We start from the raw sequence: 19577 nt of genomic DNA on the forward strand, positions 1-19577 counted from the left end.
ACAAGGACATAACTCATGCTATAACATGCTTCATAGCAAAGGATATGCTGCCGTTTTCTGCTGTTGAAAAACCTGGGTTCAAACAGCTGCTCGCCACTCTGGATCCACGATACGAAGTTCCGGGCCGAAAGTTTTTCTCAAACACAGTGCTCCCAAATTTGTACAATGAGTGCAGGGAATCAGTCAAAAGTGAGCTGCTTTCTGTATGTTACTATGCTACAACGTCAGACCTTTAGTCAAGTCGCACATCCGAGCCTTACCTCAGCCTATCAATTCACTACATAGACAGAGAATGGAACCTGAGAAATAAGTGTCTAGATACAGCGTACTTTCCGGACGACCACACAGCAGAGATGATTGCAAAAGGCTTGACAGAATTATTGGAGTCATGGGGTCTGAATGAAGACAAACACGTCTGCATTACAACTGATAGCGGTGCTAACATCGTGAAAGCCACAACACTCAATCACTGGACTCGGCTCCAGTGTTTTGGGCACCGTCTACACTCTGCCATCGGTGAGTAGTTTGTTACTGAATTAAATCAGAATCAGCTTTATTGACCAGGGTTTGGCACACAAACCAAATGTCTGAAGAAATATGATATAGTATAAAAACTTAAATTTTATCAAAATAAATACTAAAATTTAAATTAATAACACTTAAAATAATGTATAAGCAATATCATTATGGTCCATGGTTTAAAAGTTATGATAATGATTTATAACAGGGTGTTTAATGATACAAATTATGGCTTGCTTGTCTTTTTAAATAACTTTTATTTAAAAAGACATTTTCTATATTTTTTTTCTATTTCAGGTGCAGCTTCCAAAGACAAGCGAGTGGAAAGGGCTGTTGCTGTGTCCAAAAAAGTTGTGGCAGCATTTAGCTATTCCTGGAAAAAGAAGAGAGATCTGGTGGAGGCTCAGATAGAGTTTGGGGTCCCCACTCACAAACTATGCACAGAATCTGCAACCAGATGGGGCTCTCGACAAAAAATTATTGCAAGAGTGCTGGAGCAACAGAAGCCCATCTCCAAAGTCCTGGCTGCAGACAAACAGACACGGCATCTGGTACCGCAGTGGCAGGACATAGAGGTCTGGGAGTCTATTGTTGAAGCATTAGGTCCTCTGATGGAGTTTACAGACAGCCTCTCTGGAGAGTCATATGTAACTGTGTCATATGTAAAGCCTGTGCTCCATCTGTTCCGTTCTCAACACCTGCATGTGAGTAAAGAAGACACACCACTCATAAAAGAAATGAAGACCAAAATCATGGCATACCTTGATGAAAAATATTCAGATCCTGACACAGAAAACATGCTTGACATGGCCACCTTGGTTGACCCCAGATTTAAGCTGGCATATACTAAGAAAGACAGAGCTGAAGCCATCAAAACAAGAGCAGTGTCTGAAATCATGGATGCTGGCCAGTTCCATACAGGGACTACAAAAGTACCAGGTGGGTTGATAAAGATTGCTTTCTTTTAAACTGATGGAAGTTTTTTTATATAGTTGTTAAAATCCTTTACTTTAAAAAAAAAGTATACAATAATTATATTCTGTGTACAGTTGGCATATGGCAAACAACATATGTACTAAAAATCCCAACACGTAGAATTATTTTGTTTCAATATAGAAAACTTTTTGTCTTTAGAACTTATTTGTGCTCCCCTCTGGCTCAGAATCCCCCCACCCACCCTCTGTTTCAGGTGCAGTGTCAACAGGTACAGAAGAAGGCAGTGGAGAACATAAACCAGCTGGGAAAAAGCTGCGGAAATCGTTGGGGAGCTTCTTTAAGAAACAGTGCCCCGCTGCCTCAAAACATCTCACTGACAAGGAAAAGGTAGAAAGCGAGTTGGAGAGATATTTGGAATCACCAGATGCAGACTCCGTTAACCCATTACTGTGGTGGAAGGACAATGAGCATCTATTTCCAAGACTAAGCCTACTTGCTAAAAAGTACTTATGTATCCCAGCCACCAGCTCTCCTTCTGAACGGATTTTCAGTTCTGGTGGGAATGTTGTGACATGCAGCAGGGCTGCCTTAAAACCTCATAAAGTGAACCAACTTGTCTTCCTTGCTAACAATTTGAGTTCTATTTATTTTTTATTTATTTTTTATATTTATTTTGGTCACTTTTCTGTTCACTTTAGTTTCTTTGTCAGTATTCAATAACATAACGCTTTAATTATTTTTTCTTAATTTAATAACATAACTCAGGTCTCTTAATTTATTTTTCTTTAATTTAATAACATAACTCAGGTCTTTTAAGTTATTTTTGTTTAAACAATTCTGTTATGGTTAAACTTGGTTAAATAAAGAGTTAATTGGAACTCTGTGTTTGTCTTCTTTATTAAAATTAAATCATTTAGCAATATCATAAAAAGTCCAGGCAGAGCTGCACATAAAATATGGTTTCAAATTTTTTCAATAATTATCGATATCGATCAATATGCATTTTTTTTTATCGATAAGCTTTTTTTCTATATCGCCCAGCCCTAACCCCCACCATGCTTGGGTGTTTACATCTGAGAGGAAGAAGAAAAAGAAGAATCATTTGCGCATGCCCACAGAGATTTGTCCACGACGGTCAGGAGAAAATTAAACATGTTTGATTTTTCTCCCGACCTCACCATTCCTGATCAGGAGGTGGTCGTGAGAGGCTGATCGCCCCTCGTTACCCCCTGTACACTAGACGACACACAATCAGGCTGAAAGTCGGCCCGATCGGAAAATTCTGGCACGACTGGAAAGTCGCCTCAAAAAGGGCAAAAAAAATGGCACAGTGTAAGCCCTGCTTAACATTGGTTGGGCTGAAAATGGTATACTTGCTGTTCTCTGAGTTGACTGTAAGAGAGTAAACCGAAACTTATTGACTTATTTTTCTGACAAATTCTTGTCTGCACAATCGAAGTAGTTCTAATCCACACATGGTGCACAATTATTGTATTGCCTGCACGCTCTCACTCGCATTAAAAAGACACCACCTCGCATAGTCTATAATCCCGGATAATTTATCTGACTCGCGGGCATCCGTGAACAACAATCTATATAAAGGAGACTCCCGGGAGACTTGGGATGTCTGTTACCGGCCCCCATCCTCCAGATGAGGATGGGTGGCTGTGGGTGTTCAAGCTCCTTTGGAGAAGGCCCTTTACACAACTTACAACTTGCCTGAATGTTTTGTGCATTTCTGGAACCCTGGATCTTTCTGTTCCTGTTTTGATCTGAGCCCACAGTCGGGTTGCAGACTCCAGGATCTCTGAGCCTTCCTGTTCTGAACTGTTTCCTGATCTGGCTTGGATTTGTGCTTGTTTACTGAGGCTGCCAAATTGGGGACACTCTGAGTGGCTCGCGCTGCATCTCGTTGGCAGTCCAACGGCTGGATCCTTCCTCACTCGAAAGGATGGACTGAACTGTTAAACCAGGTAAGTGACTCACATGGATAATCATCTTTCTTCAGATTATTGTGGTCACTGTCGTGTTTCTCTCCCTAAACCAGAGTGCCTGTGAAGGGTGGTGCCCCACCTCCCCCCGCAGCCGCTGTAGACCCACAGCTCTGCGTATCTCTGCTTGTGTTAATAAATGCTTTGATCTTTCCCACTGTCTGTCTCACCTCGAATTCTGGGTCCTACATTCTGAGCTCATTATATTCCATTTTTCTGAGTCTCTTCTCAAATCTCAACATTCTTTCTTTATACTGGTCTTTTATGTCTGTAACAGATTTTTCCAAGCGCCACATGTAGCCTGGTGCAAGCAAAACACAGAATTTCAAGCCTTTCACTTTGGAGGGAATCAGTAGCAATCAGTTAACCTGTTGAAATACTGCACCGATGTCTCAGTTGTTTTTGCTAGACATGCTTCCTAATTTTCCGCCAAAAAGACTCCAGGTCACTGCATTTAAGGCTTGCATGAAACATCACAGTGCCACTCACCAAGATTAAATGATCTGTAATATTTCAAGCGTTGAGTATTGAGCACAACTTGTAAAACCAGAAAAAAACAGCATTTCTGATGATAACACCAGCTAGACTGCTGGAAAGTATGTCATCAACTATAAAAGTCCATATCTGAGCTAGGTCACTAAGGTACGTCATGGTGAAGTAGAATTAAACTGCATGAAAAAAATTTGTGACAAGATTTTCTTCACTTGGCCAGTAAAACCAGACTGCATATGGTACAGCTGCAAAAAAATAGCACGCACAATATCTATATAACCGTTTGTAATTTTTTTCTTTGTTACAGCTTAATGAGAGAAGTGGGCTGTAGGCTGCCCTGCAAGGTTTTAAACCCGAGTTTGAATGGCGACAAAGCCATTCTAAAACAAATATCAAGGTGTTCATTTTGAGCCTGGAACGATATTTATTTTTGATTATGGTCATGGTGGAGAATCCTGCTTCACAGCAGCCGGTTGAGCTAAATCTACTCAAAATGTGCAGGGTCATCTTTGAGCACGCCATTTCACTTTTCTGTCACCAGTTTACCACACTACTTCCAGCAGTCTACACTTTCTTTTACGTCCGGCTTGCCTGCTGTGTCTAAAAGTACCTAGCAGCCGCAGTCCTGACTGACACAGCTCATTGGCTAATATGCTTCACATGTAGCCTGGTGCCAGCAGGGTTTTACTGTACAAACAGGAGAAGTGCCGCAAGTGAAATTAGAAACTGCCATCAGACAACAAGCAGTAATTTATAAATGATTTAAATCAGGTTGAGTCAAGATTAGCCAGTAGGTGGGTCTGGACTGCGGTCCGCTAATCCATGATCTCTGATCTAGGATAAAGAAACAAAGGCAGGCAAAACAAAGATTTGAGTCACAATTTAAAAAGTTAATGAGGGGCAAACAAATTGAAAAGGATGATAAAAGCATGATTAAATGAGGTTAGACAACAACCGGATGAAGCTGACATATAAGGCAGAAGGAGTGATCATATATACCTATAGAAAATATTACAAAGCGGGTAATAAAGCAAGTACATTACAGCTTTTGAACTCTGAAAAGCCCAAATTAGTTTTTGTTGGGATCCTCAGGCTTGCCCACCAGAGGGCGCCGAGGGTCCTCTTCTGTTTCTATGTTTTCTCTTAGACTGGAGTTACTGTTGGGATCTGGAGCTTTACCACCTTCCTCCAGCAGAGTGCGCCGTGGGTCTCCTTGAGCTGGAATCTTCCAGCACACCTGTTTTGCATCTACTCATCAGGAGACTTCCCCTTTATAAGCTCCTGCCAGACCTTGCTTCCACGCCGCAGTGTTGATCTTAGTTTAGAAACCTGTCGCTAGTCTGAAGCTCTGGATGAGCTGCCTCTGGCCTGAAGCTCTGGGAGAGCTGCATTACGGGAAACCTGTCTCTGGCCTGAAGCTCTGGAAGAGCTGCCTCACAGGAGACCTGTCTCTAGCCTGAAGCTCTGGGTGAGCTTAACCTGCCAATCAGCCCTGGTGAGCCAACCTGAAGATTCCTATGTGGAATGAACCTGAAGATTCCTATGTGGAATAAATCTGAAGATTCCTATGTGGATATCCCCTGCCGTTCTCCGTGATGAGCTGGAAGCTCAGATTAAGGTCTGCCATGTTTAGTCTGAAGCTAGAAGCTTTTAACCTGACAACAGCCAGATGCATGTCTCGCTCCGCCCAGCTCCACTCACATACATCTTGGAACCCGCTCATTGAAAGTGATTTCCCCAACCGAATTTATGGTCTGGCCAATCAGGACGCAGGGTGGGTGTGTCCTGGAGTGGAGAAGCGACAGTGAGATTCCAACAACAATGGCGGCTCGCATTGAGGAAGCAAGCGTTAGCATTGATGCTGCTATTTCTTCTGTGTTGTCCAATCTATCTGATATTGTTTAATTAAAAGAACATCAGAGAACGACTTTGAAGGCTTTTGTTGGTGGAAACGATGTTTTCGCCCTTCTCCCGACCGGATTTGGCAAGAGCTTGATCTACCAAATGGCTCCTCCTCTCACAGCGTCACGGGTTAGCTTCGGTGTGAGTGGTTGAAATAGCACGTCAATAAAGATGACAGACAAGTGGCTTATCCAATCATATGCAAGGAGTTTTGATAAGGCCCAGCCTTCAGTAAAGGCAATTCCTATGGCGGGTTCCCAGATGTATGTGAGCGGAGCTAGGCGGAGTGAGACATGCATCTGGCTGTTGTCAGGTTAAGAAGCTTTAGCTCCTCGTGAACTCTGCTAACCAACTGTCTCTGGTCCCAGTCAAGACTTCAGTTAACCAGCCCAACCCTGTTTCAGAACTTATTCATGATTCTTGTGTTTGTGCAACAATAAACTCTGTTTAACTTTTTCCCTGCCTCCTCCGTGTGTGTTCTGCATATGGGCTTGCTCCCTTTGACCCATCATGACAGTTTTGCAGTTCCCAAGATCCAGAACCCGTCAGATTGAGATAGACCCAATTAAAATCTCAGACTTATTTGCATCTTATTACAAATAACTACACTGTGTGCAGAATTATTAGGCAAATGAGTATTTTGACCATATCATCCTTTTCATACATGTTGTCCTACTCCAAGCGGTATAGGCTTTAAAGCCAACTACCAATTAAGTAAATCAGGTGGTATGCATCTCTGTAATGAGAAGGGGTGTGGCCTAATGACATCAACACCCTATAGAAGTTTGGTCTTAATTATTAGTCATCTTCTTTTCCTTTGGCAAAATGGGTCAGTAAAGAGATTTGACAGACTGAAAAGTCAAAAATTGTCAGATGTCTTTCAGAGGGGTGCAGCAGTTTGGAAATTGCCAAGCTTTTGAAGCGGGATCATCGCACAATCAAGCTGTTCATGGCAATTACCCAACAGGAGAGCAAAAGGCGTGTTGAAAAAAGAAGACGTGCCCTCCGGCACGCAAAATATGGCCACCAGTTGTGCCATATTTCATAGCTGCAACATGTCTGGAGTGCCGAGAAGCACAAGGTGGTCAATACTCAGGGACCTGGCCAAGGTTAGGAAAGCCGAAAAAAGGGCACCTTTGAACAAGACAGAGAAGACAAAATGTCCAGATTGGGCCAAGAAATATCTGAAGACTGATTTCTCCAAGGTGTTTTGGTCTGATGAAATGAGAGTGAGTCTTGATAGGCCAGATGGATGGGCACCAGGCTGGATCAGTAAAGAGCAGCAAGTTCCTTAATGACTCAGATGCCAGCAAGGTGGAGGTGGGGTATTTGTATGGGCTGGTTTCATCAAAGATGAGCTCGTGTGACCTTTTCGGGGTTGATAATGGAGTCAAGATCAACGTCCAGACCTACTGCCAGTTTCTGGAAGACACCTTCTTCAAACAGTGGTAAAAGAAGAAGTTGCCATCATTCAAGAAAAACATGATATTCATGCAGGACAATGCTCCGTCACACTCATCAAAACATACCACAGCATCGCTGGCCAGAAAAAGTCTAAAAGGAGAAAAAATAATGACATGGCCCCCTTTTTCACCTGATCTGAACCCCATCGAGAACCTGTGGTCCTTCATGAAATGTGAGATCTACAGGGAGGTAAAACAGTCCACCTCTCTGAACAGTGTCTGTGAGGCTGTGGTGGACGCTGCACGCAATGTGGATTGCAAACAGATCAAGACACTGACAGAATCTAAGGATGGAAGGCTTTTGAGCGTCATGGTGAAGAAAGGTGATTATATTGGTCACTGATTTGTTTTGTTTTTTGTTTTTGAAGGTCACAAATGTTTATTTCTGAATTCTGAGTTGTTATATTGGTTTACCTGGTGAAAATAAACAAGTGAGATGAGTACATTGTTAGGTTTATTGAATAAATATTATAAAGTTAATTCATTTTTGTCCTATATGAAATATGAACTCACAATATTAAATCCCAACATTCTGGTGAATATTTGACGAGACCAAGTCTTGTTTACGGATATGGAATCTGGGTATTCTGTGCGTTAGAGTGTGAGACTCTGTGTTGTTCTCGAGATAGTAAGGTTTGCAGCTGCCGCAGCAGGGATAGCAGATACGGCATCTGGCTATCCGGTGCATGCGAGGGCCTGGAGTTGGAGACTCCAAAGTGTACACGTAACGATAGGTGTTTTTTTTCTATGTTGGTTAAAATAAAAAATATATTAGGCCTTAGAATAGGTGTTTGTGACTGTGTGAAAGTGTGTGAGGAAACAATGAAACAATGGAACCTTTCAGGTTCCATTGTTTCATACTAAAACAGCAGGAATTAATACAGTATAACTCTTGTGGATGCAGAAGCAAGAATTTCTCACCTGAAAAGGTAGAAGCAGAAATTACCACAACAGTGTTTGGGTGCTGTCATGCTGAATAAACATCCAGTGCGTAGAATACCCTTGGTGTTTGTACTGGACTAAATTCTTTAAAATGGGAAAAGGTCAAAATAAATTAGAGATAATTTAGAATCTACGATTAGAAGTTTGTAGAAGCGCAGGATCCAACAAAAAATAAACACTTGAATAAATAGTTTGGAAAAAATATGGGTTTGAGGGATGCCTCTAATCCAAGATAAAATAATAAGAACTAAATGATAAAATAATAGAACTAAAGTGAGCCAGGGAGGTAAAAGAATTAAAAAGGATGGGTTCAGGGAAGAGTATAGAGAAGATCATAAAGGGGATGAAAAGTTTGTGTCAGATTGATCCAAGTAATTTAAAATACTTGTAGAAGTGGAAGTAAAAGTATGAAATAGATGATGTGTGGAAGTAGATCAATGGAGAAATGTTATGTGCCGGCTAAAAACAAGCACTAGTGAAAAAAAATAAAATAAATATATTTAAATAAATAGATCTAATGTTGTGTTTGTTCGTCTTTTAATGTTATGTGTTTCTGTCGTTAAAATTATGGTTGTGGGTTTTTTAAGTTGTTTGTGCGTCCAAAAGCTAATGAAACACAGTTTAGAGGGAGACAGCTTGAATTTGCAGCAGCGGGGGAGTATGTCTATGGATCGATGACTGCAGCGTTGATCTAGCAGACAGCCTTCCTAATGCGCCTGCATAGTCTCCAAAACTATTAGGTTCGGAACCGAAAAAAATAAATAAAAAATAAATAACCCACCAGAAAACTATTTTAGTCATGTAAGCTACATACAGACACATTCACAAGCTGGGACCCCAGTTCATCCAGATTAAGTATGTGTACAGCACAGAAACTGGGGATTCAGTAGCATCAATCTCTCTCAACCCCCAGGCACAGCCCTTGTTGCAGCAAGAATGGGGAATGTCCCCGCATGTTTCACTGTCCAGGAAATCAGGGAGACAGTGGCAGGAACTATGTCATTTGGCAGGAATTAAACCTGCAATTGATGACATGTTGAAAGCTGGAATTTTGATTGAAGATTCAACTTGTAAATGTAATACACCCATATTGCCTGTTAAAAAACCAAGAACAGGACAAAGATCCTGGGGGGGGGGCGGACATGTGCTTTTCCAATGTTAGAGGTGGCCAACCCTTATTATGGCCAACGCACGGGACCCCAAGATAATGACCCATTAAATAATAGGCCCACCATTCTTGTGTATAGGCCATGAATAGATGTAGAAATGCAGACTGCCTGTCAAGGTTTAACTCCAGCCAGACAAAACCCAGTTAAATGGTCAGAGGATATTAAAAACCTCATTGATTCTTACAAATTAAATGGGGCAGAAATAGAAAAAGCTATGAAGTGTAGTTTGGGCCATAATTGGGCTCAAGTGAGGAAACAATATACTGGGCATGGAGGAAATCCAGCTGAAATTTTGCCTCCGGGGCATGGGGACCTAGAAAGACAGGTTAATGCGGTCTGTGAGGCAGCCCAACGTCTGTGGAAACAACCTCCCGTTCTTACTAAATCTCTGTCCAGAAATTAGAGGTCATTTGGAAAAACATTTGGTTGGATGGAAAACTGCAAATTTTAACACATTGATGGAGTATGCTTTGCATGCTCAGGATTGGGAAACTAAAAACAAAAAAAACTCAAATGCACCTAGTGACTGATAGTTCAGTCGTGGGTAAAAAGTCAGGAATTCATTATTAGGATTTCAGAGCTAAAAGCAGCTGACACACATGTGATACATTCAGGCTCATCCCCAAAAACATTTTACTACCTGGATCTAACCACCCAGGGGAAAAGATGAACCATAGGAGGGGTTTTAAAATTTGTACGTGGATGTGTCCATTTCCAGAAAGAAATTAGTTGTTTTTACAATTGTAGATGAGTTAAAAAAAAAACCCTTTGCAGTGCTGCCTTAAAATCATCATATTCTGTGTAAACTGCAGAGATTGTTGCACTAACAAAAACATGTGAAATTTCAAAAGGCATCAAGGATGCAGGGGCGGTTCTAGAACTTCAAAGGGGGCTTTCAGCCCAGACCAGTAAAAGCAGACCAGGAAGGAAGAGTTCACAGGGGCAGTTCTTCATCTGAGTGTGAATAGGTGTTTGAGCAAATGGGGGAGCCATTAAAATAGTAGATGTGTATGAAGCATGGGGGATATTAAATGCACTAAAGGAAAAAACATGAATAGTTCTAACAATTATTAGACAAGCAGTTAGACTTATATGCGATTCAGGAGCCTGTAAAATTTGCATTAAAGATAATGTAGGACTAAAACCATCTAAAATGCTAATTTTTGTAAAATCAGCAAATGGTCAAACATCCTAGGAGTGGATGTCAAAGGATTAAAAGTAGAAAACATCCAAACAAAAGATTGCAAGGTTCTATGTTTCTGTAGTAATATCACCAACTCAACACATTAATTTGTTAGGATGGGAATTGATGGGAAAATGCAAGCAATTTTTCCCAAACAGGGTGGCATGAAGGCTGAATGTGTGGAACATATAAATAGCGTTTCAACAAAATCTTCTTGTATCTATATGCACTATGCTAGAAGCACATTGTCAGATCCACAGGATGAAACTCTGTTAGTTGAACAGTAGACCACTATGAATTTGTGCTTAACCCCAGATGAAAAGTTTGAAAAACACTTTCTGAAGCAGGAAATCACAATCATGGCTATGCAAAATATGTAAACACATGGGAGTTTGTTCTGTTCCAACTACGGAAACAGCCTTATAAAGTTCTGTTTAATGCAGAAGCTTGGGTCCAAGATTTAGCATGAGATAAAATAACTCAGCATCCTTTGCTATCACAATCTGATGAAAATGATTTAAAAGATATTTTAAATGCTCTGTGGTCTACAGGAAAAATTGATGTAGGACTGTTGACAACTGTAGATCCAGTTAAAATAGTTCCTAAGTTGCAATAAAGGCTGCGGATAAAGCATTATCTGCTAAACCGTGATGCAAACAAAAGTATAAAACCAGGTGCAGAAAGAAGTCTGTTATTTAGGCCATGTTATTTCAAAAGAAGGTAAAAAGCTACCGTATTTTCACGACTATAAGGCGCACATAAACGTCTTTTTTTTCTCTCAAAATGTGCGGTGCGCCCTTTGGTGCGGTGCGCCCTATGTGTGTTGCAACTGCGACTTTTGAGACCACCTCATTGAGGAGATGATAAAAGATTGGCTGAGGGAGGTGAATGTATGGAGACCAGGTGGTTTTTTTCCACTCATCACCATCGCTGTTAATATGTGACTCCATCCGTGCCCATCTCACAGCTGATGTGAAAAACATGGTGAAACAAACCAACGCTGTGCTCGCTGTTATTCAACCGCTCGACATCGGTGTGAACCGGACGCAGCAGGTGCAGCAGACGCAGCGAGTTTACATGCAAAGTCAATGGTTGACGTGCGTATAGGCGCAGCAAAAGGTCTCGCAGTGCGTTTTGAGGAGCAGGTGCAGCGCGTCGGGAGCGCGCCACCAACGCGCTGCTGCTGCAGCTCGAGATGGAAAAATTTAAGTTTTGCTGCTGGAAGCGCCGCATCAACCAATCAGAGAAGCTGATCTGGGAGCTGACAGCGAGACAGACACATCGCTCTGATGACATATGATATATATATATATATATATATATATATATATATATATATATATATATATATATATATATATATATATATATATATATATATATATATATATATATATATATATATATATAACTGTAACTTGCATGTAGCAAAAGTAATTTCCCTCTGGAATTATTCTGATTCTGATTGAAACCAGCAGGGAGTTATGATGAATATAGTATAGTAACACACACACAGGTGTGTAACTACTACTGCTTTTAAAATTTTGCAGTCCCACATGTTGTAAATACAATTCACAAGCAAATCAGAAAACTAAGTGAGGACAGGCACCAAGAGGTACAGCTCCATTTCAAGTAATTAGCATGGACTACATTGAGCTGACCCCAAGTGAACAGTACAAGTACTGCCTAGTCCTAGTGAACAATTTTTCTAAATGGGTAGAAATTGTTTCCACAAAACATGCCAATTCATAGACAGTAGCAAAAGCGTGTAAACATATCATACCTGAGGATGTTATCCTAAAAATCTTACAAAGTTTTAGGACCAATCGTCTCAACGCTGGTGAAGAAACCAACCTAACCCAGTCTTTTAGAGTCCGGTTAGTGGGTGCTACCTTAGAGGGACTGATGAAGATGGGAAAAACCAAAGTGGTTTTGCTGCCTGGTGATGACCGCTGGACTGGTGTTCCTAGAGACTCAAACTGACTGTAACAAAGGAGGAACAGAATGGTCTTTGATGGATCCACAGCAAGTCATCCTACAGTGCCAATATGTGGTGGCAGCATTCCAAGCGCGTTGCTGAAGATTTGAACAAAACAGACTGTTATGTTTGTACTCATATTCCTACTTCTATGCATACAATATGAATTGAAAGATGCTGGTGTTCATATGCACAAGAGGAGGGAAATGTTAGGTTTATTGAATAAATATTATAAAGTTAATGTGTGTGCATATGAAACATTGAAGAAATAAGATGCTACATTCTGTCCTGTGATTCAATCAGGAGGGTCATTCTAGACTTGCCTTCAGCCAGAAGGCATTTACAGGGTCATAAACTTTTATGACCTGCCTCTCAGCCAGTTGGTCATTCTAGGGTCATAAAACCCACCCATCTGTTTGTGCTCTGTTAATAAAAGACTGCTGTTCTGATTGGGGGGCAGAAAGGTGCTGAACTGTGAGCAGCTAGCCTTTCTCATCCTGCAGGAAAGCTCTGTTTGAAAATCCCTTTGTCCGTCAAATTCATTCTTGTCCTATATGAAATATGAACTCACAATATTTAATCCCAACATACATATTTGTTTTTAATTATGCTGCCTAATAATTCTGCACAGTAATATTTACCTGCACACACAGACGTCCTCATAAAATGGCCAAATCTAAAAAAAAACACATCATCTTCCAAAAATATGAAATTTTCATATTAAGGATTCTTTTTGGTTGATTGAGAACACAATTGTGGCCCAATAATACATTTCTCAAAAATACAACTTGCCTAATAATTCTGCACACAGTGTATATATGGATAAGGAACTAGAATTTAAAAGAGAAAAAATTCGAAATTACAACATACAAACAGAATTCATACAAGGGCGTCAAGGAAGAATAAAATAAGGAGAGCCCTGAACCTGCAGACAATAGCCCCATTTACACTACTCTCTGAAACTGATCTGTGCTGAGTTCAGACCGAGCTTGGATCAGTTAACCGTGCCGAGCTTGGTTCCTTACGACCGTTTACACGCTTTGGTAAATTTACTTGACAGAGTCGGCTTTTGGGAAGTGGATATGACAAACGATAGTCTGTCATATCCACTAGTCTAAATAAGCTTACAGATTCAGGAAAAAACAACACACATAAGGTTCGTTACAGCGCTAAGCCGAATCATCTTTGGAAATCGTGTGGCACAGTAGGGAAGCAAGTACTGTTATGAATGTCTGAAATTTCATGATTATGGAGGTTGACTGTAAGGATATGACGTGGTCTGCTGTGTGCTTTTTTTAATCTTTGAAATGAGCCAGAACTGAACCGCACCGAGCCCTACTGTTGAACTAGTACCAGTTTAGCACTGTTCGGTTGTGCCTGGCACGGTCCGGTTCAGTTTTGTGTGTCATTTACAGCTTAGACCCTGAGAAAGCATTTGATCAAGTCAACTGGGTGTTTCTAAGACAGACAAATAGCAATGGGCTTTGGGAAAGAATTTGGGCGTGGATCAATCTACTGTATAAACAGCTCAGCACCAAAGTTAGTTAATCGTCCGAATTTTAAGGATTGTGCGAGGTGCGTGTCACCTATCTTATTTGCCCCAAGTATTAAACTTCTAGCAGAGGCTATTTGTCTAAATGTACAGATTTAAGGGATATCAGATGAAGGGGGTCAATCCACAAGAAAGATCTGTTCATGGACAATATTTCACATATCAAATCCACTGCTTTCCATCCTGGCATTCATGAAACGCCTGTATGAATATGGGTCAGTGTCTGAATACAAAATAAATGAGACTGATTCAGAAGCCATGATGATATGAAGTGCCTGGCCTATATAGCTAAACAACTGTGTCTCCTTTCGCTGGTCCAAACAAGGATTTATATATCTGAGAACCATTATCACACCTAACCCCACTCATCTGTTCGAGGCCAATTACAGCAAATTAATTAGACAAATAAAAAAAATGACGTGACACGCTGGTAGGTCCTCCCTCTTTCTTTAATGGGTAGAATGACAAAAACAAATTGAACCTGTTGCCTGAACTTCTTATTTTGTTTTAGCCCCTTCCTGTAAAAGTACCTGCTTCCACTTTAAACATGTTAGTCAAACTAATCTCAACATCTGTCTGGCAAGGTGAGAGACCAAGGGTAAGATTGAAATGACTTAGATTACCTAACAACAGAGGAGGAGTCTCTGTGGTTGGAAAATTTTGTTTCTGTTATTTTATATATTCATTTATCCTATTTACTCACTCTAAAAGTTTTCACTCAGAATGTTTCACCTGCAAGGCCACACAATTCCCCAGTGCGAGGGTGTTTGTAGACCTGACAAGCCAGATTGTTTCTCAAGGATTATTTATAACATGTTACTGTTTAACCAAAGTGTCTGTAATTTGTTTTTACTCTGACTACTTTCCATCTATTGTAAGTAAGGGGAGCATACTCTGCCCAGGCAGAACAGGGCTAAATACCAAGCAGTAAGGGCTGTATGATGAACTGTTCTCTCTTTGCAAAGAAATAAAAAAATAAGGTGCCGACTTACTGAAATCCCTGTACTGTACAATCAACCAACTCTTTCTAGGAACAGAATTCAAATCATTCTCTCAACAACAATTTAACCTCCAGTCAAATAGATACCTTCAGGTAAGACATGATGTCACAATTCATAAAGAAAGAGATTTGGTCAGAAAAAAAAAAAAAAATGAAATAAAAGAGCACTTTATTAGCGTTATAGAGAGACATTTCCCAACAAAAAAACCACTTATCAAATAAATAAAAAAGGCATTTTAGAAACCTTAAACTACATCAAGGAAAACATGGGAATTAGAATTAAATATAATTGAAGATTCTACATGAGTGGGCATATAGAGATTGTCAAATGGGAATTAGCAGCGAACTATGGAAAGAAATTGAATGGGAAATCAGGTACTTTAATACTCCCTTTATTACCTTCAAATCTTAAAAAAAAATCCCAATGTAGCATTATAATAGCGAAATTCTGGAGACACCGCATACATCTTTTGGGATTGCACAGCAATATGAAGAAATTGGGGAAATATTAAAAAGAAAATAGATCTGATATCGAAAGTAAATAATATTATAATCAAGACTTTGTTAAGCATGTTTATTGTGATGTCTCTTACTTGAATTTCTGTCAGGAAATGTTATGTAAATTATTAAAAAATTGTTAAAAAAAGAATAACAATCCCTTCCAAAACATTAGAATGTACAATATGGAAACTAACAATTTCATGCTTAAGACAAGATTTTCGTTTCACTCACTTACCACACTATTTGGAGCCACAAGCAAAAACCTGATATATTAACATTAAACAGGTGGATATGTCTTAATCCATTATCATGTAGATCTCGTTTTATTCATATTCCTGTAGGTTACTCTATTTTTCCATGAGGAGCTTTCAAATATTTTTTGAGAAGTATGTGTTTCAACATTTGTGTCACATGCGGCTCTGCTGATTAGTTTCTTTCTCTCCCTTTTGTCATTTTGTGTCTGGCTCAGTTGTTTTTTGAAATGGAGCCTAGGCCGATGTTCAACTGAAGAAACTGCTCTCCTTCATCCACCTACGACACAGCCAATCAGCTTTGAATTACACACCTCCACGAAAGCCAATCGGCATCCAAAGCTCATCTTAAAGGGCCTCCGATCCGCAACTTGTCTGCTGCCTGGTTGTGCTGTATGACTTCATTCAGATGACCCCGCTTCAACAAATCCTTAATTTCGTCAACTAGGACGAAATTAATTGCATCCTAGTTAATTAATTAATCAATTGCCTCGCTTATTTCAACCTCTTCCTCTGCAACCTTCTTTGTCAAGTGTAGCAGCCTTTGTTCTACCTTGCCAGCAGCTAAGCTAGTAGCTCAATTTGTGTTTTGACCAGCCTTTTTTGTGATTTTTACAAGTTGCTCAAACTCATTGTGCAGTAATGCATTCAATTATTTTTTTTGACTTAATTTCCCTGAGTTCGGTCCTGCATTTGAGTCCTCTTTTGTTGCCCAAGGTAATTTGTTAATGCAATACATGATGTTTTCCCCTATGTTCAGAGTGCAGCTGTCACTACTGCTGTACAGTAACTAATTCCTTAGATTCAGAATGACCTATTTTTAGTCAGTATAAATAAATATGTGTGACTAAGGTAAACATACAAATAACTTGTATGATAAAAACGTTTTGCTTGACATATTCTTTTAATTACTGACAATTGATTGGAAACAATTAATTGTATCTTGGACCAATCTGGAGTAAATATGCCAATTCATTTTACTTAAGCAATAGGTAATGATTATACTGTGTACAAATGACAAAATGCTAGATTTGGAGAAGACAACGGTTCAAGCCAACAGGCTGAAACATTGCTTTGCCAGTGCTGTACATGCTGTAGTTTCCAGACAGCAGTTCACCCCAAAGACAAAGCAGATGATGGATCAGAGAATGAATGAATGAATGGAGTTTTTGACTCTGAGGTAGACAAAAAGACATTTTTGATTTAAAACAAGATCTACAATGAAGATTGTCTCTTTTTGATTCCATGCAGTTTTGGGTCTTTTTTTGTAGGTTTTTTCTTTTACCTCTTTTTATCTGCCGGCTTCCGTAGAATCGTGAGCGCGCATGGGGGCGCTATTAGGAAATCCTATACACTACTGTTTATGCTCTAAAAACATTCTAAATGACTTCGTTTCGAGTAAATTCTGGATGCTACCCACTCAGGACACTTGGATTACATTGGACGAGCAGTATGGAGGAATATTGACACGTTTTTGTGGACTTTTATGGACCTTTCTGTCTCGGGCGCCATGGACCTCCATTATTTGAATGTCAGCAGACAGCAAGAAGCCTCCCAGATCTCCAGATGCATTTGAGATATCAAAAAAGTACTCCAGAGTGTTGTTCAGCATGGAGGTGAGTAGAAAATGAAGGCTAATCATGTTTTGGGTGTACTATTCCTTTAAAATCGGGTAAGGAGAACCCACCATCCATCGCCGGCTTACATAAGTGTTTTTTGTAAATTCTGACTCTTTTATAGCCCCAAATAAAGGGAATAATAATAGAATCTAATTTTCTGAAGAAGGATACACCTATAAAACATGGGACAGATTGAAATAAATGAAGGAAACGCGGTAATACCACCAATATTCTGCTTGAGTTGAAGAATTTTACTTTGCCAATTCAGCCTTAAAAGATCTTCTGTTTTTTTTGTTACCAACACGCCCAAATATGTAAAGGATTCATAAGCTATCTTAAATGATGTGGACGTCAAATATACCAAATCAGCATCTGTGGTAAGCGGCAATAGCTCACTTTTGTCCCAATTAATAGAGAAACCTGAGAAACTGCCAAAACTGTTGATCAGTGTCAAAAGATGAGACAGCGATTTACGTGGGTTAGAGACATACAAAAGTATATCATCCGCATACAGCGAAATATGATGCTTACAATTAAATATCTCAATAGGGGAAATTGAGGGGTTTTGTCTTATGCTGGCGGCCAGAGGTTCAATGATGATTGAGAAGAGAAATGGGGAGAGGGGGCAGCCTTGACGTGTACCGCGATGAATAGCAAAGGGACAGGAGATATTCTGATTAGTAATGACGGAAGCAGTTGGGTGTGAATAAATTATTTCAATCCATTCTGTAAACATGGGTCCAAAACCAAATTTTTTGAGAGCATACATCATATAAGGCCATTCTACTTGGTCAAATGCACGTTGTGCGTCTAACGAGATAAAAATGGACTCATTTGAATGATTTGAATATAGAATATTGAAAAGACGCCGCAGGTTAAAAAACATATGCCTACCTGGCATAAAGCCAGTCTGATCCGGGTGGACGATTAAACCATTGTGTTCTTTGAGTCTATTGTCTAGAATTTTCCCAAGAATTTTGGTTTCTAGAGGTAACAATGAAATTGGGCGGTAGGATATTCTGCCGGCGTGAGCGCGCCTCCAAATCCTCCAGCTTTGCTTGCTGTAGTGAGCATTGAGCTGCCAGACTGTCGTAACTTTTCTGTAGCTCCGTCTATCCTGTGACCCAACTGCGGCCTCAGTTGATGTCACACGGTCACAAATATCCGAAAGCGCCGCTTTGAGACTGGAAATTGATCCGTTGAGCTCAGTAAACCTCGTGTCTACCGTGCTGCTAAGCTTACTTATAGCTGACAGAACGTCCTCATTGGTGGCCGATGGACCTGGAGTGCACATGGGGGTTGTGTTAGCCTTAGCCACTTCCAGGCTTGCTAGTTTGGTCCGGTCGTCCAAAGTTTCCTCCCCCGAGCCTTTGTCTTTCTTATTAAGTTTGGGCTTGGTCGTTCTGTTCATAGTGTGATGGTGCACTATGAATATGCTAGGCAGAAGTTTAAATATTATTATTTAGGTTGAGAAAATAGTGGAGTTAAGTCGGAGCTCCCTCAAAACACGTCTACTCCATGTTGAGACCTAGGCCACCCCCCAACTAAACTCTTTTTTATATGTAACTTGAGTTCAGTTTTAGAGTACTTTAGTTACCTGATCATAAGCTAAAATTTACTTTTTAAAGCCAAACTTTTAGTATATTGATTTATTTTTCCATTTATTTTTGTCCACATAATTGATAAGCTACTTTTATGGTCACAAAGAGGAACTGTGATGGGGAATATTCCTTTTAGAACTGCAATGTGAGCTTATTTTTGTTGGGATCTGGAGGCTTTGTCTACCTTCTCCACAAGAGGGCGCCTGAGATCTTCTTCCTGAGGGCATGAGACTCCTTCTACACACCTGTTTCCTGCCTGCTCATCAGGAGACCTATTTAAAGCTGCAGTCTGTAACATTGAGAAGAGAGCAGACTTCGACTGAAAATTTGAAGAAAAACAGGTTTCACGCCACTCCTGCACCCTCTCTGCTTCACTCATGCCCCACCTCCAAGCTCCCCCCCTCTCACAGCATCTGCGCGGCTACCGCATGCGACCAGAAGCGTCCAAGCAGCGTACGCGGCATGGAGTGTGAACCGG

At 40.3% G+C, this 19577-nt stretch overlaps 1 protein-coding gene across 1 annotated transcript in view; it reads right to left on the reverse strand.

The window, feature by feature from the left end:
* The window catches only part of LOC119781442 (NXPE family member 3-like), a 45334-nt gene extending 26425 nt beyond the window's left edge, over positions 1 to 18909 (reverse strand). Inside the window, exon 1 of the mRNA XM_038281917.1 lies at positions 18724 to 18909. Within this exon, the coding sequence (XP_038137845.1) occupies positions 18724 to 18909 (186 nt within the window). The remainder of the gene's footprint in view (positions 1 to 18723) is intronic.
* Between the last annotated feature and the right edge of the window lie 668 nt (positions 18910 to 19577).

This window comes from Cyprinodon tularosa, unplaced genomic scaffold (genome assembly GCF_016077235.1).
Source record: "Cyprinodon tularosa strain WSP-4 unplaced genomic scaffold, ASM1607723v1 ctg177, whole genome shotgun sequence".
Classification (NCBI taxonomy): domain Eukaryota; kingdom Metazoa; phylum Chordata; class Actinopteri; order Cyprinodontiformes; family Cyprinodontidae; genus Cyprinodon; species Cyprinodon tularosa.